The sequence below is a fragment of the Plecotus auritus genome (assembly GCF_963455305.1).
Source record: "Plecotus auritus genome assembly, chromosome: 7".
NCBI classification, from domain to species: Eukaryota; Metazoa; Chordata; class Mammalia; order Chiroptera; family Vespertilionidae; genus Plecotus; species Plecotus auritus.
Window position 1 is genome coordinate 3999706 of NC_137774.1, and position 25395 is coordinate 4025100.

The 25395-nt window shown below is 50.3% G+C and overlaps 2 protein-coding genes across 5 annotated transcripts; one reads left to right on the plus strand and one right to left on the minus strand.

Moving 5' to 3' along the window:
• Positions 1–580: 580 nt before the first annotated feature.
• KCTD2 (potassium channel tetramerization domain containing 2) lies at positions 581–12744 on the minus strand. 4 transcript variants are annotated; one of them, XM_080682667.1, is made up of 6 exons: positions 12243–12744; positions 10563–10671; positions 8126–8217; positions 5991–6086; positions 4042–4167; positions 581–3316 (listed from the first exon to the last, which is right to left on the minus strand). In XM_080682667.1, the coding sequence occupies exons 1-6, from the start codon at positions 12579–12581 to the stop codon at positions 3287–3289; spliced, it is 792 nt and encodes a 263-aa protein (XP_080538793.1). In that variant the 5' UTR covers positions 12582–12744; the 3' UTR covers positions 581–3286. The 4 variants fall into 4 exon arrangements, with proteins under 4 accessions (XP_080538793.1, XP_080538792.1, XP_080538791.1 ...); XM_080682666.1 differs by having other exon boundaries at positions 5991–6110; XM_080682665.1 differs by having other exon boundaries at positions 10563–10704.
• A 23-nt stretch (positions 12745–12767) lies between these two features.
• ATP5PD (ATP synthase peripheral stalk subunit d) lies at positions 12768–19140 on the plus strand. Its single transcript, XM_080682668.1, has 6 exons — positions 12768–12902; positions 14877–15007; positions 15900–15996; positions 17736–17807; positions 18757–18819; positions 18941–19140. Exons 2-6 carry the CDS (start codon positions 14886–14888, stop codon positions 19070–19072), a joined length of 486 nt encoding a protein of 161 aa, XP_080538794.1. The 5' UTR covers positions 12768–12902; positions 14877–14885; the 3' UTR covers positions 19073–19140.
• The last annotated feature ends 6255 nt before the right edge of the window (positions 19141–25395 follow it).

A 25395-nucleotide genomic window follows, 5' to 3' on the forward strand; every position in this document is an offset into this window, starting at 1 on the left:
CCCTCTACCTTGCAGAGAAAATGGGTTACCTCAGTCACTTATCCTCTTCCAGGAGGACTGTTTTTCCCTTAATAAGCACCTCACCCGGCCCGTGTGGCTCATTTGGTTGAGCGTCATCCCCATGAACCAAGACGTCACAGTTCAATCTCAGGGCACATGCCTAGGTTGTGGGCTCCGACCCCAGTAGGGAGAGTGCAGGAGGCAGCTGGTCAGTTTCTCTCTCATTGATGTTTCTATCTCGCCCTCTCCCTTCTTCTGAAATAAATAAAAACAAATAAAAAGAAAAACCACAAAAACACCTCATACTCCCCCCCCTGTCTCTTTCCAGCTCTGTGGGTAGCCCATCTGTCCCACCTTCTGGGGTCCTTTCAGATTCAGGAAAATGAAAGTGGGGAGGGAGGAGGCCCAACACCCCCCCGGGCAGTCTTGGCAGCAGGAGAAATCAGGCCTCTGGGGGAGGCCCTGCTGGAAAAGGAGAAGTTCACCTCCAGAGGGGGCTTGGAGAAGCAGGATGGTGACAGTGGACACAGGGAGCTGGCGATATTGGGAAACACACACCAAAGGTCTCGAGATTCAGCAGTTCGTTTCATGAGTTTATTGATCAGAAGAAAGAAGGAAAAGGTCACACCACTTCAGACTCCTCAAGCACTCAGTCATAAAGGGCGCCCACAGGTGATGGGCATGGTCCCTAGTGCTGGATCGAAGGCCACGCTGCAGGGCGTGGGTGTCCTCTCAGCCCTACCCCCTCAGCAGCTGTCCCTTCCTCCCGACACCCCTGAGATCAGGTACAACTGCAGGGACGAAGTCATTCTAGAGGGGCTGGGCCCACCCCCGCCACTGCCAAGGGCAAAGGGCAGTTCTGAGGACATGACAAGCCTACTACTGTCTGTCGCTCGGGTGCCGGGCTGCTCCCTGCGCCTGGCCTGCATGGCCTGTGGCCACAGACCCGGGCAGAGAATGGAGCGGGAAGACACTCCCCACTGGCAGCACCGGGAAGCTGGAGAGGCTGCGTCACTGGTCATGTGACACCCCCAAGCCAATGGCCAGACCTCTCTCTGAATTAGCCAGACTCTACCAGGGGGAGAAGGCTTTTAAGAAAAATACCCACTTGGCTCATAAAGGGTTTGGGTAAAATCCTTTTCCAGAAACCTTAAGAAACAAATCATCTGAGATTTCTGGAGCGTTGGAGCCACTTAAAGGGTCACCGGGCTGCCAGGAGGGGGGGAGCCTGGGGAAAGACAGCCCTTGAGGAGACAAGAGCGATCACTTAGGCTGCGTCTCAGAGCACTGAGCAGTCCGCAGTCCTTCACAGGCCGCTGCGGGTTTCCGCCAGGAGAAATGCATCCCCGAGGGGCTTGCCGTGCCTGCCTCCCGCCTCCTCATCCTTGTGGCCTGGGACCAGGCTGGTTACCAGCACGCCCAGTGCCCAGGAAAGCACGTCTCACTGGGCGCGTCCTGCCCTCCTTTCATTTGAGGTTCCTTATTCCAGTTGTCCAGACAGACCTCCTCCAGTCCTGTCCTGTCAGAGCCGCTTCTCCCTGACACATTTAAACCTTTTTTTCCCCCGACAGATGACAGGATGGATGCCCACAACCTTTCTGAAAGGTGACGGCTTTTACTGTAGGCAGAAGGTGCTCGACATGTCACAGCTGTAAAAATACTGGGCACCTGCTGGACTTCTGAGGTGCCAATACGCACCTCAGGCTGGCGTGCAGCCTCGTCTGGCAGCAGCCACACGTCTATCCTACTTTACACAGAGAAATAAGGTCAAAGCGAGAATTCTGGGCATGCGCAGGTCACAAGCTCAAAAGACATTTGGCACAGTCTATATTCACATCCAAAAATTACGACCCCAGGTCCCCTAGCAAGCAGTTGAGCTGCGGAGCAGAGGGGACCTCAGCTTTGAAGAAATCAGAAGCGACTGGCTGCCCGTGGCTTACAGATGGGTGTTCGCGAGGCCCATTCCCCTTCTCTGGCCCGCCAGCCACACCCTGAGGGCCATCAAGGGAAACAAGGCTTCCCGGCCGCCATGCATTCACAGCTGCTCTCTAGGACTCAACGCTGAGAGGAGGTCCGGTACAAGCTCTGGCCACAGCGCAGCTCCCCCAGGGCAAACCAGCGTTCGGTCCTCAAGGGCATGGCACTCCACAGAAAGAAGTGACGGTGCGGTGCGGTGCGGGTCAGGGACGGGGAGGCCTCAGGCTGCCCAGCAAACGCATACACTCTAGCGGGAAGGTGTGGGGTCACCGACAAGGCTGCGGGGCAGGGCTGCCAAAGTGAGCGACCAAGAGAGACACAAACAAATATTACATGTTCAGTCAAGGCATTTCCAGGAGACAATCACAGAAATAACACTTTGGACACCATAACAGGACACATTTGGCAACTCTTAAAGCGACAGCCATCCCCACCCCAAGCCACCAGGGGGTCCAAAGTCCCTTTATCCCAGTTTAAAAGTCAAGGAAGGAAGAGGGACAAGGGAGGGTGAGAGAAGGCTGCAGAAGCAGTTACACCGACTAGCTGCAGCTCCCATCTGTCGGTCTCATTCGGTGCAGAATGTCGCCTGCCTCCAACCTCTTGCTGGCAAGAAAGCAGGCCGCCTGGCCGGCCCAGGTTTCCGGAGACAAACGGGGCAAAGCTGAACGTGGCAGCAGCTGAACGGCCCGAACACCGAGCAGCACTCCCCAGCCTCCAACTACAAGCAAGGACGCCCCATCCTCCCTTTCCTCAGAGAGGCTTAGTTCATAGGAATGTGGGGTGCTCTATCTTTTATCAAAACCCTCAGTTCAGTTCGACAAATGGGAGCTAGGCTCCTCTGCATCTGCTACGTTAGTATGCGGTGCCTAGAAGGGAGGGAAGATGGTCACAGAGCGGCTGGTGCCAGCGCCACCTCGGCACACTCAGGTGAGAGCCGGGCCCAGCTCAGGGACAGCCCCCTCACTGCTCCGCTTCCCTGAAGCACAGGCACGGCCGGGAGCAGGCCTTCCTCTCCCCTCCCCGGGCCCCAGCTCCCCTGGGAACCCAGCCCAGATGCGGCTGTGAAGGTCTGTTGTAACGCTGGCTAAGGACACAGAGCAGGCTTCTGAAAAGGTATTCCGCAGCCGGAAGTCACATCTGTCTTCGGGTTCCTGTGGGTGGGGTGCGGGCTCCTTTGGTTTGACCAGAACACTCCCCACGGGGGGCCAGGCTCAGCTGTGCTTTGCAGGAGCTGTTACTGTACAGGAGCGAGATGTAGCTTCCAGAGGTGCTCTGCCGGGCGCGCTCTCCATGTTTAGGGTTCTGGAGTTCACATCCGAGATCCTCTCTCCTGAAGAATCTGGAAGTGGGAGGTGGGAGAGGGCTGAGGCTTGGCCTCTGGACGCAGCGTGCTTTTAGGCCCAGTTGCTAAGCAGACTGCTGAAGAAAGCGAGGAGACCCACCCTTCCCACTGGCCCCGGCGAGCAGCACCATAATCCGTTACCCAGGAAGCGAGGCAGGACTGGAGCCCACCCCCCCAAAGCACTCTGGATGGAGAAGACTGGCTGACCGCGGCGGGGCCAGCGGTGCTGTGGGGCCACTTCTCCCTGCTCCAGGGAACGGGTCAGGCACACAGGTGGGCGACTTACAAGTGTGTGTCTGTGTTTCAGGGGGCCCCACTGGAGGGAAAAGGGAACTGTGTACACAACACTTTTCCAGTAACTTCAGCCACGAAGGTAATCTAATACCTTTCTTCTTGAGGCAGGATAAAAAAGAACAGTTTCAAAGAATAACGGTGACATACGGTACTTCCCAACGCGGAGGTTCAGAATGCCCACCTTGGGGGGTGAGAGGGATAAGCCTTTCTTTTTCACCGATTCCACAGAGGCTGGGACCCTCTGCTCTTTTCTGTGTGTTTTCTAGCCCCAATCACTGCTCATAAATCTTGATTGAAATTACAACCATCGAAAGACCCAAAGGAAGGAGAACTGGAAAGCTGCCTTGAGAAGGGACGGGAAGGAAGGAGACAGGGCCCCTGGGGGAGCAAACGAGTCCCACGCAGACCCTGGGGAAGCGGCCTCTCACCTTCGCCTTTTCACTCGGCTCTATGACGATGCCGTTGGTGGAATTATTTAGTTCTCTGGAGACGACACAGAGGAATTCTGCCTGGTCCTCGTTCCCATAGTTATAGGAAGACCCGATGTTGATGAGCTGGTAAAACAAGGACATGGTGAGCACACGGGGACCTTCCACCACTAAGTGCCACAGAACCCAAACCTCTGGAGTGACCGCTGCGGCCCTCCTCTCCGGCGGAAGAAGAATTCGCTGGGACCGTCAAGGCCCCAGTCACCGGATCTCAGTCACTCATCAGGGCATCGTCAGCGAGGCGGCCCCAGAGGAAAGAAGTCTGAGTTCTGCCACCGTCCCCCTCACCAGAGCAGCGAAACCCAAAGGCAGCGGCTGGGAGTAACATGACCGCATTCCTTGCAGCAAACACAAAGTGAAATGGAATGTCTGTGAATAAAAATGGCACTGCTTCAGCCAAACACCCACCCAGCTGGCTCATCGGGACGGAAGGGTGAGACAAGCCTGGTGCCTGGAAGGCCTGGGAAGGCACCAGGCCACATGTGCTGGGAGCTTTCACCACTTGGGAGAACTGAGTTCGGGCTTTAACTCTGAGCAGGAAATACACCTGCAGAAGACGCTGAGCCCAAGGGGGAGGTCTTGTTGGCGAGCCCCTGGGGCCGCAAGCCAGGGGACCATGACTGACGCTGTATGGCCCCTTTGTGCCTTCACTTCCTCATCCATATAATGGAGTCCCTGGGAGCACACTTGGTCTTCCTACAGGACATGAATAAGAATACTCTAGCCCTGGCCGGTGTGGCTCAGTGGATAGAGCGTCGGCCTGTGGACTGAAGGGTCCCAGGTTCAATTCTGGTCAAGGGCACATGCCCAGGATGCAGGCTCGATCCCCAGTAGGGGGCATGCAGGAGGCAGTTAATCAATGATCCTCTCTCATCATGGATGTTTCTATCTCTCTCTCCCTCTCCCTTCTGCTCTGAAATCAACAAAAATACAATAAAAAAAGAATACTTTAAAAATGTATTTGTAACATCCTCTGCTTAAGACTTTAATTGGGGAAACACTTCTGGAGTGGAAGTATGGCAACATTTTGCAACCCACACCTGACAAGACTAGCACACCCAGGCAGAACGGATTCTGCGGTGGGAGGTCCGGGGGAGAAAAAATCCAGTATCGGTTCTGAAGACAGAGACACAAAAAGGAACTCCTGAGAAGGTAAGTTATGGTAACAGTTCAACTGGCCTACATAAACATTGGCATGATCCAAGTAAAATTACAGCATATTCATTCTGTTCATGTGCAGCCCCCATGTTTTGAAGAAAGAAGATGAACAGAACAATCCTGCCATCTAATGGCACAAAGCTCCAAGGACAGAATCCACAGCCGAGGGTGGTAACCATTCGTTTGATTCCTTTCCTATCCCTGCAGCTCACCATGCTCTCTGCCGATGACACAAATATCCAGGATGATAAAGTTCTGACCTTGGGGCAAGCAAAGGAAGGGTTATTGGTGAATCCTAGTCTTCTTTGGGTAATTATTCTAGATGCGTCAACACGCATTTCTGAAGAGAATCCCTCTGGGGGAGAAAAAAGAGAGCGTCCCGGCCAGTGTGGCTCAGTTGGTTGGGCACTGTCTTGTGCACCGAAGGGTTGCTGGTTCGATTCCCAGTTGGGGGCACATGCCCGGTGGGGGCATGCGTGAGGCAGCCATCGATGTTGTCCTCTCACACTGATGTTTAAAGCTGGGAGACAAGATACTGTTCTCAGTTCTCCCGACTCACGAGGTGCTGCTGAGCAGACAATCCACACCGAGTGGCTCTCTCTTCCCATGCTTTCAAGCAGGATCACATGGGGTCCCACCGAACTCCCCGGTTGTTACCTGGCTGTGGAGGTCCATGTTTGGCGTGTGGACGCCCGGGGAGACACTGGGGCTGTATTACGTAAGGAACGTACCTGTTCGAATTTCCAGCCGTCAGACATAGTGGAGACCATCTGCGTCAGCTCCTCTTCCTGGCACTGCAGGACTCGGTACACGTGCTTCACGGGGCCCTGCGACAACCACCAACAGTGAGGCTAGAAGAACAAACGCTGAGAAGGAGTTTGCTTGGAATGTTTTCCTGGCAGCCAGCGTCTGGCCCTTTAACAATGAAAGCTTATCCAAAACACGGCCGGGCCAGGGAGATGAGTCAGGGGGAAAATAAGTGTAGAGGGATGAGTTATATTCTTAGATCCCCTCTGTCTTCCTAAACAGAAAATAGGGTACACTTACTTTGGACAAGAAAGCCACATGTTCTTCTAGGTTGCTCGTGTCTCACATACATGTGGAAAATGTAGGTTACATTTTGGCTTATTGGCAGTGACACCTTATTATGGGAATAACATGAAATAGGAACCCATCACATACACATGTTCCAGCTACCTTTACCCTCTGCCATGCTACCGGACAGTGAAAGTGTCGCAGTGGTGATGTAACATTCTGCTGCAGACGGTGGAATAATAAAAAATAAGCCCTGGGCCCTAGCCGGCTTGGCTCAGTGGATAGAGCGTCAGTCTGAGGACCGAAGGGTCCCAGGTTCGATTCCGGCCAAGGGCACATGCCTGGGTTGCGGCCTCGATCCCCAGTGGGGGGCGTGCAGGAGGCAGCCAATCAATGATTCTCTCTCATCATTGATGTTTCTATCTCTCTCTCCTTCTCCCTTCCTCTCTGAAATCAATAAAAAGGAAAAAAAAAATAAGCCCTGGGAATCTCCTGAGTGATAAGTGTCTTTCATATGCTAATGACCGGTCACCAGACACACCAAGCATGATGAGAGGGTTAGAACTTTCAGAATATCTAAGCTCTTAAATCTCTACACGAGGGAAAGGTGCCCTGTAAATTCAATGTGAGGTGGCAAAAAGCTTGGGGACAGACACTAGATCCTATTTCACTGGTAATCTGCAAACCAACTGGAAATTCATTTGATATTAAAGCAGCCTTTCAGCCCTCGGCTGGATGGAAACCAAATGAATAAGCCCTTTCCACCTCTGCAAACTGCTGGAGGTAAAGTTCATTTTTTATCACAGGTGTCAGTTATCCCATTCAGATAATCCATTCAGAGCCAGAAAACGGATCTGTCAAGTCAAACACAGAAGGAACAAGGAGCTATACTATTTTTTTACTGTGGGAAGAAATGTACTGCCTTCTTCTTAAGCACAGGAAAATTCTACGGTGCAACAGACTGGCTCTCAAGAAAGCCTCCACCACCGGAATCTGATGGGGTAGGGGGCACGTCATGCTCCAGGACAGACGGTCACAGTGAAGTCTGACCCTGCCTGTTACCGTGGTTGTACTTAAAGTAGAGCCTACATACGTGAAAGGGGGGGTCTGTTTTTCCCGCTAGACTTCAAGCCTCTTGAGGGCATGGAACCTCTCCTAGTGGTCATAGCGTCCCAAGGGCCTAACAGAAGCTACTGTGGCCTCTTAAGACACATGATGGATGGGTGAGGTGACATCAAATAAGCCAAGTATGCTGTCTTGCCTTCCCAAACTAGGTGGGAGATGGTGTTTCATTTTTGTTACTATTATCTACTGAGTTAATACCAAAATCTAGACTTCATGATAAAATGAGAAGCTGGATATTATTTTCTCAGGAGCACAGTAGGACAAGCAGCTTCTGAAGTCTACACCATGAGACTGGTTTCAGGCGGCTGGCAGGAGCCGGGTGTGATGTGGCCACACATTGAAGGCTGGTCCTGATAAAGAGCAGCCAGCAGGTGCAAGCAGGACCTTGCCTGGTCCTTACGGGGAGGGAGACAGATGCTCTGCCCGCGAGAACAGGTCTGGGACCTCCCACTGCCATATGGTGAGTAGCTGCAACCTCCCCATTCTTCTAAAGGGACACGAGGCCGCTCTGTTTTGTTATTTCTTCTCTGTTTTTTTTTTTTTTTTTTTGTTCTGAACAAGTCTGGTGGAGGATATGCTGCCTGCCTGGCAGATGAACAGTTTTCCACACAGACCTCAGGCGCCGAGGGCTTTCCTAACTACACCCAGGCACATGGACAGACAGCCACGTGAGGTAGTTTCCCCTTAAAAAGTCAAAATCCATTACTTGGGAAGTTCTGTTCTCATTGTCCCGTATCCTTTCTTTAACCAGCCGCACAAGAGAAGCGATGTTGTAAAACTCTGCCTCTTCCAGCACACCTAGAACAAGGACCAAACTGTAGTTAGAGATGTGTGAACTCCCCAGAGAGCAAGGAAGGCTGGCGTTTGTATCTGGAGTGTACATGTTTGCCAAGAGCTGCAATTTTCAAATGCAAGTCTAGCCTCTCTCCCTCAGCCTGGGAAATGCTTCTTTGCTGTGTAGGGTGTACCCATCACCTTTGCCCAACGGAAGGGAGTCAAGCAGAAGGGTCTGGCCTGTCCACTCCCTCTCACCTTTAGTTTCCTACCGGCCCCTTCCCCGACTCTCCCGGTACCTGCCATTAGCTGCAGGACACCTTGACCATCTATCACTTAGTTTCTGGAACTAGTCACATTAGACAACTCCTGAGCGTGCAATTTGTACCTGAGCTTGCAGTTTGTCCTAAAAATGACTGGGGGTGGGTTGTGTGTGTAAATATATGTGGACCTGCCGAAACCGGTTTGGCTCAGTGGATAGAGCATCGGCCTGCGGACTGAAGGGTCCTGGGTTCGATTCCGGTCAAGGGCATGTACCTTGGTTGCGGGCACATCCCCAGTGGGGGGTGTGCAGGAGGCAGCTGATCGATGTTTCTCTCTCATCCATGTTTCTAGCTCTCTATCCCTCTCCCTTCCTCTCTGTAAAAAAATCAATAAAATATAATAAATAAATAAATAAACAAACAAATAAATAAATAAATGGGTACCAAATTGAACAGAATGCTTATTATTTGAACAATATAAAAGGCAGTAATGGGAAGAATCCCTTGCCACATAAAACCAAAGACTTCAGACGGGACAACTACATGGGATATGTGATCCCGAACCAGGAAAACAATTTCCTATAAAGGCCATTATTGGAATAGTAGACATAACTGGGAAATAAGCTATAGGTGAAAGTATTCATCAGTATTAAATTCCCTCAATCTGATCACTATACTGTGGTTATGGAAGAGAATAGATTTGTTCTTGGGAAATATCCATTGAAGTATTAAGGGGAGAAGTCTAGAATCTATTCTCAAATAGTTCAGAAATAAACCTGTGGGAGGGGTGGAGAATGGAGAGGCAGCAGGAGGAGAGAGAATGAATGAATGATAATGCAAATATGACAAAAAAACGTTAAAAATTGGTGAGTCTGGGTAAAGGGAGTTCTTTGTACTATTCTTGCCCTTTTCTCCTAGTTTGAAATTATTGCAAAATAAAAGTTTTTGAAAAGGCATTAGAAAAGAACTGCATTAAGAGTTCTCTTTTCAAGAAACAAGATTACCCATGAGTTGGCAATTGTGGAAGCTGGATGGTGGGTGCATGGAATTTACTGTGCCATGCCCGTTACTTCTGTATGCATTTGAAGTATTTTTTTTGTTTTATAAAGAGGGCATTTACAAAAAGAGAGCAAGTTCTCTTTTCACTGGTAGAAACAGAGGTGTTTTGCAGCTGCTTAATTAACCAGCACAGCCATTACGTTTCCTTACTCAGCGAACATTCCCGATCAGGGCACCCTGGACTCAGGGACAGGCCCCAATCTGCAACTGAAGGCCTTCGACGAGACCAAGCCAACCAAGCCTTTTAGAAAGACATCTAGACCCACTTAGTCTAAATGTCCTAAAAAACAAAAAGATGAGGCCACTGATGATGAACATGACAATGGATTGGAGAATGAATTAGGTCGGCTGCAAAAATTGACAAGGAGGCATGAGACCAGTCTTAAAAGAAATGAGGCCAAGCCTTTATTATTTCTTTACAGCTGCAAGTTCAAACTAAAATTAAAAATATAAATAGCCAAAACCGGTTTGGCTCATTGGATAGAGCGTCGGCCTGAGGACTGAAGGGTCCCGAGTTCGATTCCGGTCAAGGGCATGTACCTTGGTTGCGGGCACATCTCCAGTGGGAGGTGTGCAGGAGGCAGCTGATCGATGTTTCTCTCTCATCGATGTTTCTAGCTCTCTATCCCTCTCCTTTCCTCTCTGCAAAATATCAATAAAATATATTTTAAAAATATATATATATATATATAAATAACTAAATATCAGAGATGTGTTGCTTCAGGCTATGGACATTCACTGCTAGCATGTAAGTAAATGTAAAAAGGGATCCTGAACATTCTGCAGGTTTAGAAAACGCTCCCAAAGCTATCAGCAAAGCTGAGCGACCGCTTTCCCTTCTCATTAAGGTGGATGAACAGAACACGACGGGGCTCCCTTAAATAAGACTCCCTCAGACGCCACTAAGTAACTGAGGCTCCCTGCTCGCTTTCATAAACCTGTACTATACCTGCACATGAGCGCGATAAAAGTCTCCAACAAACGTCAAAGCTGTGAAACAGACTCGACCCGAATTTTGCAAACGCCTGGTTCAAAGGTTGTTCTTACCTTCTTCTGCCAACTCCTTCGTAATAATGAGTTTCCCATGGCGGAGGTAGTTTAGGATAGGACCAAAGTAGGTGGGGTCCCTGTCGATCAGGTAGGCCCCCGTCTCATCCTGCCGACCAAACACAAGGGCATCACCGTGGAGCTGTTAGACCAAGTGAGGACAGAGTTTCCACCTTGTCACAAATCATTAGTGAGAGGGCACGTTTTGCTAGACGTTTGCATATCACAAACGACTTGCAGGAAGGCTAGTCTTATGTATCTGGTTCTTTAAGATAATTTAAGGTGAGGCGTTCTGGGAGTACAGTCATATCATCTAGGTGTTTACTTGAACTTCTGAAATATTTACTTGGACACAATGACCAATTTTTCTGGCTATTTTTTTTTTTTCAAGAAAGGGAGGAAGAAAACGCCATAGTTGTGGTTAAATCTCTGTTTGAGATGGACATTCTGAATTCCCTATTGTCCCTGAATCATATTCCTAATTCTAAGAAAACCTGTTCAGTTGGCAATGCTCCCGCGTTCAAGGCCGTCAGTGGCAGTCTGCAGTGCCAGCTGCACCTCACACACCCCAGCTCTGTGCCCAGAGGAAGCTTGGCGCTGCCAGGGCTTGGCTCTGAGCAGTTTTAATCCTACTCATCTTTACAGTACAAGAAACAAGAATAAACTGGAATCTACTGCAACAAGGGAGACTTAGGGTAGATAAAAACAATTCCTTTAAGAGCAAGGGTTTGGGAATCTCTTTAAAGTTAGGGCAGGACAGGTTTCTATCAATCTGAGATTTATTAGAGGAGAGGTCAGAGATAAATAAGTGAAATCAACCAATGTTTACCCAACCCCAAGTCTGTTTCCAGGTAACAGGCTGCATGTTATATGGGCTACAAGGTGATGTAAGCCATGATCAATTCCTGTACGTTGGGAACTAAAAGCTGAATGTGTAAAGTTAAAGAAAAAATTCAAACAACAGTTCAAACTGGAAATGGGTTAAGTCTCTTGGGTCCTCTCAAGCCGTTGGTTAGCAGCGATGCATCTTGCCCAACAGCATTCCTGTTTTCGTTTTCCTTGGATCTTAACCCGTGGTCTTCGGTTGGCACCGGAAACGGTAACCTCCTTCCAAGGAATGCATCTCATCTCAAAGATGGACCTAAACCAGTGACTGTTAGCAGCTCCCAGCTCAGGGACCATGACCCCAGAAAAGAAGTGTGATGGCAGCTGTCAAGACACCTCTAACCCAGGCTTTCACCCAACTTGGCAGAGGGTCCGAGAGGAAGTCTGAGAAAGCTACAAAGATGCCTTGGCTCACCCTGACCCAGTTCTGGATGGATCTGGCACAGGCAGTGAGGGGCTGACGAGGAGCCAGGGAACAACTCATGCGGACCTGAGGGGCTGGGAGGAGGTGTAGAGAGGAATACGGAGAAGGGGTTCTCGTGCGTGCGGGTGGGCGGTGTGGCGAACGAGTCGCTGAGACCGAAACGAAGGGTGGGGTCAGAGAGAAACCCTGGGTGCGCCGGAGGGTGGGCGAGAAGAGCTGCCGGGGTTATAGCTTGTAGGGGGAAGGAGAGGGGAAGGGGGTCCAGGCCCGAGGAGCCCGCCTGTGAGGAGCGTGTCACAGGAATCTGGGGACCAGCCTAGGAAGAACGAGGGGGTCTGAAGGCCGGGGGCGCGCCCGAGGGCGGGGCGCACCTTGTCCGAGTCCAGCTCCGGGTCTTCCTGGCAGCAGAGGCGGCAGAGGAAAGACTTGGGCTCCCGGCCTAGGGTTTGTCTGGTGGTCACGAAGTAGGTGCCGCCCACGTTCAGCCGGACCCAGCGGGCCGCGCCGGCGCCCCCTGCCCGATCGGGCGGTCCGGGACCCGGCTCGAGCGGCTGCGCGGCGGCGGCGGGCGGGCGGCTGTGGCTGCGGGACGTGGGGCCAGAGGGGCGAGGGCTGGGAGGTCCGCGGCCCGGGCCACCCCCGTCGCCCAGCCCACTCCCACCACCCCCTCCCAGCCCGGCCATCGCCGGGTCCAGTTGCAGCTCCGCCATCTTGGGCCGCCGCCGCCGCCACTGCCCGCGCGCCGCCGGGCCGGCCCATCTCGCGGCAGGGAGAGCCGGGCCGGCCCATCGGCGGGGGTGGGGCCGGGGAGAGGGACGAGAGCGCCCCCAACCAGCACCCGGGGATCCACACAGTGGAGGCACTGTGCCCGCCCTTGCAGGCGGGACTTCTGGAAGGAACCTTAATCTTAATTGGCTAACATGTGCGGCAAGGCCCGCCCCTTTGGATTAGTGGTTGGCTGAGGGAAGCCTTTCCGGTGACCCACTTCCGTTACTTCCACTGTGGACCGTGGGCCGCCGGGGTCGGTGAAGGTGAGTAGGGTTGGGAGGTTGGGTCCAACCCCAGGGGGTTCCTTTGCTCTTTCGCCTCCAAACCTCGCTCCGACCCTTGTCGCAATGCTGTCAAGGACGCCAGGTCCTGCGGGTGCCTCGCTGGAAGAGTGCCCCGGGCGCAGTTGGTGCCGCTCTGCTCCGCGCTCCCTTCCTTTTCCCTCCCCCGCGCGAGAGGTCGCCGGGGCCCGGCTGTGACCTGGTCACCTTTAACTTAGGCGCTTCCGCTGACCCGCTCTGGTCCAGTGCGCCCCTGGAGCGGCTGACTGTAGAAGTCCGGTTTGGGGGCTGGAGCCACGTCACCTGAAGATAGTAATGCAACTTGATGCGTCCGCCCTTCCCTCCTGAGGGTTCAGCTTTCGAGCTGTGGACTGGTCAGAGCTCCTCAGGTGCAAGGGTGCATGTACCCCTTCAACAGATCCTCTCCTGTATGCATCATCTGTTCTAGGCGCTGGGGATTCCCCAGTAAATAAAAATCCCTTCACTTACGGAGCCTACCTGCTCCTGGTGCTTGGAAAGGTCTCTTTAAGGAAGCTATTCCTCTGGCATCTTCAAAACTCAGCTGCCCCTCACCTCCATTCCAGGAAGCAGGCTGTCCTGAGTGGGAAAGAAAGGAAGCGGCAGGTGTTGGACAAGTTTCTTTTTAAGATCTGGGGAAGATTTCCTGCCATCTCCCAGTGATCCACCCCATGGTCTCTAGACCTTTGACATTTCAGTCTTTCTCCTGATGTCTGACACGGATCTTACTGAGTTTAAGTGGACTATTTTACTCTATTCGGTCTTTATTTTAAAAATGGCTGTGGGGCCGCAACCGGTTTGGCTCAGTGGATAGAGCGTCGGCCTGCGGACTGAAGGGTCCCGGGTTCGATTCCGGTCAAGGGCATGTACCTTGGTTGCAGGCACATCCCCAGTAGGAGGTGTGCAGGAGGCAGCTGATTGATGTTTCTAGCTCTCTATCCCTCTCCCTTCCTCTCTGTAAAATATCAATAAAATATATTTAAAATAAAATAAAATAAAATATATATTAAAAAAATAAATAAAAAATGGCTGTGGTGGGTGCGAAGTAATCATCCAAGAACCTTGTATGCATATATGCAAAGCCCCTGGCCACAGACAATGGGGCAGTGAGGGCCTGGGGTGGGGGGCCGGGGTGTGCTGGAGGGGGGCCACTGGGGGGGAATGGGGAGACATAGGTAATATTTTCAACAATAAAGAGTAATTAAAAACAAAAAGGCTGAAATCACTTTCCTTCTTGTCTCACATGCATATATGTGCTTAGGGTGTTGCCAGTAGTAGTATGCTCAGAGTGTGCTGGTGCCGCTGGGGATACATCAGGAATAAGAAGTGCAGACATGTTGCCGATCTGATAGGGAGGGCATAGAGAGCCTCTTAAGTTTTATACAAAAACGGTAGAGCAAATTGATGTGCGCGATTTCATTTGATACTTTCAGCAGCTTTCTGAGGTAAGCAGGGCTGATGATACCCTCACTTTCCAGGAGCCGAGATTCTGGTCTAGAGTCTGCTCGATGTAAGCCTTTGTGGGAACGTGGGTATGTGTCAGCGAATAAAACACAGTCTGAGTGGAAACGTATTTAAATTAAATTTTTAACTTTAACGCAAGGCATGAGTATTACTTCAGCAATATTTCCAAAGGTGCGTGGAAAAGAAACACTAGAGAACAGGGGTTTTAAGGGTGCGTTAGGAGTTGGAGAATAGAGGGAGGAGCATTTAGGGGGAAGAGAATACATTCACATGTCAGGTTGCACACCTTGAATTTGAAGAGCTGCGCTGGCCTTTTCTGGTTTAGTCGTCCTGATTTCTTTAATTGATAAGTACGTCCACCAAGCACTCAGAGGATGCGGATCTGTTTCTGAAAGCCTTGCATGTTTCCAAGATGGCCTCTCTAGAATTCTCTCCCAAGAGCCCAGTTTTGATCTGACCTGTTTTATTTTCCAGGATCTCAAGATGGCTGGGCGAAAACTTGCTCTAAAAACCATTGACTGGGTAGCTTTTGGGGAGATCATACCCCGAAACCAGAAGGCCATTGCTAACACCCTGAAGTCCTGGAATGAGACCCTCAGCTCCAGGTCAGTCCCCTTTTTTTTTTTTTTGTAAGAGAACATTTATTTGATAAATCACAGAGGTAGAAGAAGTAATTCCTAGAAGAAATGGGCTTAGGAGACGAGTTACAGAGGTAAAGGAAGGGCCCTTGGAGCTTGGAAGTGAGGAAGCTAATGGTGAGGTGCCTGGGGCGGCGCTGGAGGGGGAGGGGGCAAGGGAAAGGCACAGGCTTGCTCCCTGGAGGGAGAGGCACTGGGTCCTCCATCCTAAGGGTTTTAAGGGCGGAGATTTAGGGCAGGTCCCAGGGGAGGATCATAATAGAATATTCAGCAGCTTTCCAGGTGGGTCCTTTCAGGGTTGTGGTCTCCACTGATTGGGGCACCAGGGCGGAGGGTCCTTATTCAATGCAGCTGGGCCTGAGGCTGGTTTTGTTGCTTCCCTGGGGGTACACAGCACACAGCAAGGCCGCTCAGCGAGGCGGTCTCAGGGTGCCTTCTTCACTTCTCTAGTTGTAGGACTTCCATTCAGCCAGCTCTCAGGCAGGTCTGGATGATGGTTGTTCTGTATTCTGTTGTAATTTTGATACGATGATGGGAGGCGGCGAGCACAGGCAGTTACCTTCGCCTTCATCTGGGTTCTCTCCAGGTCAGTCCCTTTTTGAGAGGGAGTTGACTTGCCGTTGAATGTGGAAACGAAACAGGGATTTGGAGCTACATGAGACTTCCTGGTGCTCTTCTGAAAGTATAAAGAAATCCATGTATTTTCCAAACGAAAGTAACTGTTTTTTGCCTTCCAATGCTTTCCCACCTAGAGAAAAGTGATGATACATCCAGGCGGTAGGAATAAGGAGCAGGGAAATTACTGTGAGTTTTCTGTTGTTCACGGAGCAATCTTAACTTTTGTTTCCTGTGTGAGCAGGTTGGCTGTTCTACCTGAGAAACCACCTGCTATTGACTGGGCTTACTACAAGGCCAATGTAGCCAAGGCCGGCTTAGTAGATGACTTCGAGAAGAAGGTGAGACTTCAGGCAACTAACACGCTGGTCTTGTAACGTGGCTTGTGGGTCGTGGTGAGGGGGGGGCAGTAGATAACTACATACATGGGATGACGGCAAGGAAAGAAGGGTGGTGGTAGCACTCGGATCCCAAAGGAAGCTCAGGTGAGGTGCGTGTGGCCAAAGGTCTCATGTTATTAGAGTTCAGGGGTACATACGTGCAGAGAATTCCGGGTCTATTTATTCAACAGGTTTCTATCCAAAGAAACAGTACAGTACAGCCTTACTCAGGGAGCCAGAGGGCTGTCACGTTATAGGTTTCCACTCGTCCTCCTGAATTATTTCTCGGTCCCCCACCTGTCTCCTGTGGAATAAACTGGTATCTTTTCTACCCTTTCCCTGTGTTCCTCCTTTCTCTACTCTGCTTTTATTTTTTTTTAATTTATTTTTTAAAAAAATATATTTTTATTGATTTTTTACAGAGAGGAGGGGAGAGGGATAGAGAGTTACAAACATCGATGAGAGAGAAACATCGATCAGCTGCCTCCAGCACACCTCCTACTGGGGATGTGCCCGCAACCAAGGTACACGCCCTTGACCAGAATCGAACCTGGGACCCTTGAGTCCGCAGGCCGACGCTCTGTCCACTGAGCCAAACCGGTTAGGGCTATTTTTTTTTTTTTTAACTGTGATTTACAAGCTGTAATTTCTTGTTTACCTATCAAGGGCCTACTCTGTGCCAGGTGCAGCACTGGGTGCTGGGGCTATAACACTAAGCCATCTTCTAGGGAGACTGTCTCCATCTCCATTATGCAAACATTAGCTCCACCAAGTCCACTAGGGTTTCACTTAAAAGAGAAATAAGAATTTCTTTAGAGTTACAAGTTTCTAAGAGATCCCCCCACCCCTCCTTTTTTTTTTTGTAGCACCATTGATTTGTTGTTTCACTTATTTCTGCATTCATTAGCTGATTTTTTTTTAAACATATTTTATTGATTTTTTACAGAGAGGAAGGGAGAGGGATAGAGAGTTAGAAACATCGATGAGAGAGAAACATCGAGCAGCTGCCTCCTGCACACCTCCTACTGGGGATGTGCCCGCAACCAAGGTACATACCCTTGACTAGAATCGAACCTGGGACCTTTCAGTCCACAGGCTGACGCTCTATCCACTGAGCCAAACACGTTAGGGCCATTAGCTGATTCTTGTATGTGCCCTGACCGGGGATCGAACCGACAACCTTGGCATATTGGGATGACGCTTTAACCAACTGAGCTACTGGGCCAGGGATAAGAGGCCATTTTTGAGGTCATCCAGTTCAACTGTCCTTTTCAGATGAAGAAACTGAAGGTCATCGTAATAAAGAATTGTCCAAGGTCTCCAGTTAGTGACAGGATTCAGAAGAACCTGAGATCCCTTTCCCTGTCCAATGTTCTTTCCACTACAACACCCTAGATCGGGTGGGCAAACTTTTTGACTCGAGGGCCACAATGGGTTCTTAAACTGGACCGGAGGGCCGGAACAAAAGCATGGATGGAGTGTTTGTGTGAACTAATATAAATTCAAAGTAAAGGAGCGGAGCGAAGGGGAGAGCAAGAGAACCGGATAGAACAGCCGGATCCGGCCCGCGGGCCGTAGTTTGCCCACGGCTGCCCTAGATCCATACTGTTTTTTTTCTTGGAATGGAGAATGTGTTCTTATGTGATCTCTAAGGATTAGCAGCGTATATTAACGACAGCTCACTGTGCCTGTGTTTGTAGTTTAATGCCCTGAAGGTGCCTGTGCCAGAGGATAAGTACAGTGCCCTGGTGGATGCTGAAGAAAAAGAAGATGTAAGTAGTTGAGACTCTTTTATTCCAAAACTAGTAGCCCTGCGCATGAATCCATGCTCCAGTAGCTCACCGCTACCCTGCCTTCCTGTAGCTCCCCCCCCACACCCCCAACATAGCTTGCTGCCCTGCCCCCTCCTGTAGCTCTCCGCTGCCCCACTCTCCTGCTGATCTGTGATCCGGTCATTGTGCGGTCGGTAGTACGCTTCACAGCGTAACGACCATTTGCATATTACATCTTTATTATATAGGATGCTCTTAATTCCTGATGACTCTTCTTAGTCATTAGGTTGAAGGAGAGTGAACTAAAAGGAGGAATAAAACTAGAAAATACAACCTCTGTAGGTGCCTGGTAATTGGAGAGAGGGGCTGATCAGTTCTCTCTCTTGATTGTGGCGATGGTTTCACAGGTGGTTACGTATAACTGATCAAGTGAATTCTTTAAATATGTGCATTTTCATTGTATGTCAGTTATACTTCACCAAAGCTGTTACAATAAAAAAACAAAAGCTGTTACAAACAGTTAAGGAGTTGGAATTGGGTAGGAAAATTACCCAGTGTGCTTGAAAGTACTGAAGGCCGGATGTTGGGGCGCAGGTGGCTCCACAAAAGAGAAGTCTGGCTCGGTGGTCAGGCAGCTTGTCCTGACCCTTCGGTAACCAGCGCCTATGAAACGGGCATTTTGCAGGTTGCCTAGACGAGTCACTTGCTGGAGAACCCTGGCACTGCCATCCTAAGCTGCTTCTCCGGTGTGGGCTTCTTGGTGCATTTAGGCAACGCTGTGGTACGCCTCCCAAAGCCAGCTCCCCCGGCAGTCACGGCAGCTACGGATTGGCCGTAGAGACTGCGAGGGCAGCAGTGGTCTGGCTCCAGGGCTTCTCAGACCTTGGGAGCCTCAGGGTCAGGACACTTTAACTTGGATCCAAAACAGAATTTCTCCTTTCTTTTAAAGGTGAAAATTTGTGCTGAGTTTGTGTCTCAGTCAAAGTCCAGGATTGAGCAGTACGAGAAAGAGGTAAGGATGACTGGCCTTTGGGATATGTTTCCTCTCCTACCAAGTGGCAGTAACCTGCCTCGGGTCCCTTTTTTGCATCTCTGCAGCCCTACTTACCTTAACATATTTCCCCTCCTTTCAGCTGGAGAAGATAAAGAACATAATTCCATTTGACCAGATGACCATTGAGGATTTGAATGAAGCCTTCCCAGAAACCAAATTAGACAAGAAGAAGTATCCCTACTGGCCTCACAGGCCAATAGAGAGTTTGTAAACCTGAGTCTGAGAGGAAGCTCTGGTCCTTGTATGATGAACTCTGGACATTAAAAATAATCAGATGGCGCTGCGTGTGTCTGCTCCTTTGCAGTTGAGATAGTTACAGCTCTGAGGTGACCTCACTGGAAGTGGGCTTTGGTTAAAATGGAAAGGTGAGCCTACAGGTGCATGTGGGTTCAGTTGTCTAATGGTCAGGATATGCTCTTAATCCCAGAAGATAAAGATCTAGAGGATTCTAGAAGATTCTTTTTGAGTGCCAGCACTATACCTTAGTCATATTTCTATTCCCCAGGGCTTAGCACTGTGTTTGGGATTTAGAAGAGCCTTAATATGAATTCATTGTAAATAAAAGAGAAGAAATGTGAGCCTTCAGGAGTTCACAGCTAGCTAGGAGATTATCACAGAAACCTTGAATAATAGGGCCAACTAGTGTATTAGTAAATAATGATGATCATGACTTACAAAGCATATTCTATGTTCTAAGAATTGTCCTAATCACTTTAGATAAATACCTCATTTCTCCTCAAAACAACCCTATGAGGTAGGTAGTGTATCAGCCAAGACATTAAATAAGGCCTTTGAAGGCGTGGCTGGATTGGCACATGCTGGGGTTGTAGGCTCCATCCCCAGGAGGGGGCTTGCAAGAGGCAGCCGATCAATGCTTCTCTCTCACGTTGATGCTTCTCCCTTCTTCGCTCTCTAAAATCAATAAAAATATAAATATATACATAAAGTCCTTTGAAGGTGACAACATTGCCAATGACAAGTTTGCTATTCTCTACCCAGAGACCTCTGACTACTCAGTAGTTTCCCATTGCCCTCTATTTTGAATCATCTTCTGTTAATTACTCACTGCCTTCTCACTAGAATGTAAGCTCCTTGGAGGCAGAGCCTGGAGGATGGTTTCAGGGAGAACTGAAGCCTGAAACAGGAAAGAATCTGTCTCAGTGCAGAGGAGCCCACGGGGCTGCAGTTACGGGGCAAGGCTTGGGAGCCAGAGGGAGCTTTAACGTGGCATCCATGACACTTGGTGACTGGTTTGGAGTAGAGACAAGAATTCTGGATGACCCTGGAGAAGAGAGAGGCGAATTCTGTATTTCTAATTCTTTGTTTAGTTCGTTGTTTCTTTTACAAAAATACAAGAAACTGGTTTTTAAACTTTTTGGAGTCATGGACTTCTGAAAATCTCATCAACAACACAGCACATAATGTGAGAGATTCAACCTTGGAAGCCCAGCCATACTCCAGGAGCTATGGGCCTCAAGGTTAAAAAAAAAAAAAATTCATCTGGCCAGATTTGTAGCTTAAAAATTTTTTTTTCTAAAGGGTACACACACATACAGGAAAGCGTGAAAATCATAAATGTACATCTCTTCAATAGTACCTTTTTTTCATATATTTATTTTTATATATATATATATATGTATGTATATATATTTTTAAAATATATTTTATTGATTTTTTACAGAGGAAGGGAGAGGGATAGAGAGTTAGAAACATCGATGAGAGAGAAACATCGATCAGCTGCCTCCTGCACACCTCCTACTGGGGATGTGCCTGCAACCAAGGTACATGCCCTTGACCAGAATCGAACCTGGGACCTTTCAGTCTACAGGCCGACGCTCTATCCACTGAGCCAAACCGGTTAGGGCTAAATATATTTTTATTGATTTCAGAAAGGAAGGTAGGGGGAGAGAGCTAGAAACATGAATGATGAGAATCATTCATCAGCTGGGGATCAAGCCTGCAACCTGGGAATGTGTCCTCAACCAGGATCTAACCTGGGACCCTTCAGTCCACAGGCCAATGCTTAATCCACTGAGCCAAACAGGCTAGGGCTAATAGCCTCTTTTTAAACACTCCTGGGATCAGACGATTTGAGTGCCATCTTTTTTCCTACACAGAACTGTGGGTGCCATCTCAATGGGAACAGCGCCCAGCACAATCTTCGGCATAGAATCGGGCAGCATTTTCACCCCAATGGGAGGCAGGGAGAGACTAGGGTAACAGTGATGGTCTCTCACAGAACACACTCCTTTCACCAGATGAGTGGATACCAACTCAGAGGCAACAGGAAGTAGGGCCCCATTGGCTCTCATACCTTTCAAAGCGCAGTACAGCTTGGTCAAAAAAAGGATAAGCCCAGCCGGGGTGGTGTGGACCTATGAACCAGGAGGTCACGGTTTGACTCCCCGTCAGGGCACATGCCATGGTTGCAAGTTGCCTGGATCCCCTGTGGGGCGTGTAGGAGGCAGCCCATCAATGATTCTCATCATTGATGTTTCTCTCTTAATGAAATCAATAAAAGAATATATATGTACATTTTTTAAAAAGGGTAAGATAATTCCTACTGAGGCTCCCCTGTGCAACACATACAGAAAAGGCTATAAAAAAGAGAAAATAGACGGCAAGTTTTTTGGTTTGTTTTTACCTTATCTGGGGTCTAGAAAAAAAGCCAGTGGTTAACTACCTCACCCCAGATGGGACTCGAACCCACAATCCCTGGCTTAGGAGGCCAGTGCCTTATCCATTAGGCCACTGGGGCATCACGCAGGCGGCGCGCGATTATTTGCCTTTTGACTGTGACGGGGTTAGGCTGCGTAATGACGTCATCCCGGAAGCTCCGGGCTGCAAAAAATCAAGGTTATCGCGCAGTGGGATTGCAGTCCAGAACCGAGAGTGGGTTGGAAGACTGCAGAGGTCCGAGGGAAAAGGTTCAAGTTTGAGGTTTAACACAGTGTGCTGACCTCTCCTTAAGAGAAGACTAGAACCTTCCACCTCCTGAGCCAGGGTCAGACAATTTACCCGCTGTACCACACACGCCCTGTAAAGGTGGAGTTCTACGGCGATGCTTCTTTAGGGATATAAGGACGCACCGCACAGACGTTGGCTGCATAGACCGCATCCTGGTTCCGCCTTTCATGCTCCCTGTAGCCCAGCACCAGCACCAGTCACCTGAGCCGCCGCTGCCACCTGCGAGGAAGTTACACCTGAATATTATATTGCTCCATTCCTGGCACAAGGACCGCGTGGCCTAACGGATAAGGCGTCTGACTTCGGATCAGAAGATTGAGGGTTCGAGTCCCTTCGTGGTCGGGTTTGCGTTTTTTTGGAGAGGGGGGCGGTGGCTCATGGCTGGGGGCATAGCAATCCCGCTCGGCATTTTACTGGCCTCCCTCCTCCTCTCCCCTCTCCCCCTTCGCTCGCAGACACTCGCCTTCCGAGGACCTCGCTCATCTTCTTGGAGGTGCGCGCCGCCGGGCACCCTTAGGTCTCAGCTGGTACCTCCCAATCTTTTCGTCTTACTCCAGCTTTTCGCGGAGCCCGGCGGATGTACTCTCTGGTTGTCCAGTTGGCTTTCGGCTACTTTGTACTAAGTTCGGGTCTAGGGATACGCGGTCCGGCCGCCGGCCCGACAAAAACGTACGAGGTTTGTGCACGTGCTGTTGAGCATTACCATGGACCACGTGGATAAGATGTTTTGTCTCGCCCCAGTGGCCTAATGGATAAGGCACTGGCCTCCTAAGCCAGGGATTGTGGGTTCGAGTCCCACCTGGGGTGGTGCACGTGGCCCCCTTCTACAGCTAATTTTTGATCCGCGAATGTGCGGACCCTCCCGTGCTGCGCTCGGGCAACCAGGGCTCCATTCCACGTGGTTCCTGCCCGCTCTCTTACAGCCCCCTCGCTTTTTCGATCAGGGTGTATCTACGTGGATCCCCGCCCCCAGCTCATTGTCGCCTTCGCCCCCTTCATCCCCTCGCGGTCCTGGGAACACGCTGCACCCTACCTACGCCTGCAGGACAAGTCCTGCTCTCCAGCGTCGGCTGTGAACTGGAGAAAAGTAGGGGGCGTGCGTTGCTGTGGGGGAACCTTTGCGTGTTCCGGCTCGGTGCACTGGGGTTTTTTTTGTTTTTTTTCCACTAAGATCCAGCTGTAGTGGGAAGAGAACTTTTCAGTGTCAAAAATGTAGTTATACCCCAGGTGGGACTCGAACCCACAATCCCTGGCTTAGGAGGCCAGTGCCTTATCCATTAGGCCACTGGGGCCTGTAGGTTACAATTTCCGTATTTCTCCCCTTAGTAGTCAATCGGACTCAGGGTCTTTCAGGACAAAAATTAATGGGGCACACGTTTACTGAGGGACACCGAGTCGGAGATGCGCTTAGATAGGCTTCCGGAGCTCACGATGGACCCGGAAGATGCAGGAAGACGCTACCCTGGCACCGCCAACCACCCCACGGGGAAGCACTGTGGGGCTGGGGCTGCCCGAACACCCAGACCGTGGCCGGTAAAGACTGAGGTTCGAGCTATTATGTCCACCCCTCTACTGAACTGACAGAAAACCCAGGGATTTTAGGGAAAAGTGGTGTAGGAAGTTCACGAGAACAGAAGAGCCTCGATCATGAGTGGCGAAACAAACACTGGACAACTTCACCATCGCGAGGCGGGGACGACCAGGAGGAACAAATCCTTCTACATAATAGAAATATAGGTATACACTGAGTGACCAGATTATTATGATCTCTGAACGCATAATAATCTGTGGCCACTCAGTATATGTGTGTGTGTGTGTGTATATATATATATATTAGAGGCGCAGTGCATGAATTCGTGCATGGGTGGGGTCCGGCCAGCCTGGTCAGGGCGAGGGGACATGGGCGGTTGGCCCGTCTGCCTGCTGGTCGAACTCCTGGTCAAGGGGACAATTTGCATATTAGCCTTTTATTATATAGGGTATACACTGAGTGGCCAGATTATTATGCGTTCAGAGATCATCATAATCTGGCCATTCAGTGTATATTCATAATGTACATGCTATATACAAATGCATACTATACAGAAAACAAATATATCAGCCAAATAGATACTTGGCCCTAATATTTTATTCCTTTAAAACTGTTAGCTAGAAAGTAGTACAAACAAAGAATAGGCACATTTTTAAACCTTACAAATGTTAGAATCCATGCGCGTCTAAAAGGGGCGACGGCAGAAGCTTCAGCCAAGGGCCGTGCATTCCTGTCAAGCCTGGTTGACACCGGCCTCCCCATCCTCCGCAGATGAGGGCACAGAGAACTTGGACACGTTCTTCTGTTTCTCTCTCCAAAGTGCGGAGTCTGCGGAAACAGATCTCCTTCCTTCCACATCAGCAAGAAGGGTTTAAAGGCATCGGCTCCAGGCTCCTGCCCTCTTTTAAGTCAATCAATTTGTCTGTTTGTTGAGGTGTAACATGCATGTGGCAAAGTGTACAGCTCACAGGCCACAGCCTGATGAGATACAGAACATTCCCAGCATCCCAGAAAGCTCCCTCTGCGCCCCCCCTCCCCCCCCGCAGTCAGTCACCACCACCCCCAAGTACTTCCTCGATTTTCACCACCACAAAGCAGTTTCGCCTTGTTTTGAACTACATGTGCATGGAATCATCCTCTGGCAGCCTGGCCTCTTTTGCTCAACACTGTGTCTATGAAATTCACCCTTCATTCTTTTGCCCTCAGCTTTTTAAGGGTGGGTCCTAACCCTTGCTTTACTCTCTACTCCCAGCCTGTTCTGTTTCTCTGTTCCCCTCCTTCCCCTCTCATCCTGGCTTTTCCAGGGCCGTTCACACCACCAATGCCTGAGGTCCTTGGGGGTCCAGCACTTTGCTCAGGGGCAACCCCCAGGGATGTCTCCTCTGGTTTCCCACTGACACCATCTGACCCAGCCTCCCGGGGTTTTGCCTTGCTTCATCCTCAGCTGCTCCCAGCCATTTCCACCCTTCTTGTCCCCTCCACCCTGCCTCTCCCAGCTGCAGCCTCGCTCCCCAGCTCTGGGGTGCCATCCCCTCTCCTGGGCATCACTGCCTCGGCATTCCTCCTCAGGCCCCACCGTTACCTCACCACCCATCCTCCCACGCCTGCTCCCTTTGTGACCTTCCTGTTTCAATGCACAGCAGCACCCGTGTCACACACCTGCTCCCATTCCACGTGGACCACTTTTCTGTCCCCATAATCCTTTTGCGTCTATTCTCTCTCCCTCCTTTGTCACTGCCCTAGTTCCAGGATGGGTCCCTGACTGCTCATGTGGGCCAGCCCACCAACCTGGGCTCACTTCCCTGCGGTCTTTTCTCCTCCATTCACGGTCAGATTAGTCTTCCCCCGACAGCCTCCGTGGGGCAGAGTCAATGTCTGAACTGTCACATTTAGGACTTTCTAGACCTGGCTCCCACTCAACGTGGCAGATGTGTCTGTCTCCCGCAGCTCCTCATCCCCTGGGCCCCGGCCAAGCTGGGCTATTAATCACCGGTCCCCCCAGTACATACTCAGCCATTAACCACTTATTTATTCAC

Coding starts and splice junctions, on each gene's coding strand:
- KCTD2 (XM_080682664.1), bottom strand. CDS start 12,581: ATGGCGGAGCTGCAACTGGACCCGGCGATGGCCGGGCTGGGAGGGGGT. Junction 8,218..10,562: donor GAAGGAGTTGGCAGAAGAAG/GTAAGAACAACC, acceptor TCCTTGTTCTAG/GTGTGCTGGAAGAGGCAGAG. Junction 3,317..4,041: donor AGCCGAGTGAAAAGGCGAAG/GTGAGAGGCCGC, acceptor TCCCACTTCCAG/ATTCTTCAGGAGAGAGGATC.
- ATP5PD (XM_080682668.1), top strand. CDS start 14,886: ATGGCTGGGCGAAAACTTGCTCTAAAAACCATTGACTGGGTAGCTTTT. Junction 15,008..15,899: donor AATGAGACCCTCAGCTCCAG/GTCAGTCCCCTT, acceptor CTGTGTGAGCAG/GTTGGCTGTTCTACCTGAGA. Junction 15,997..17,735: donor TAGATGACTTCGAGAAGAAG/GTGAGACTTCAG, acceptor CTGTGTTTGTAG/TTTAATGCCCTGAAGGTGCC.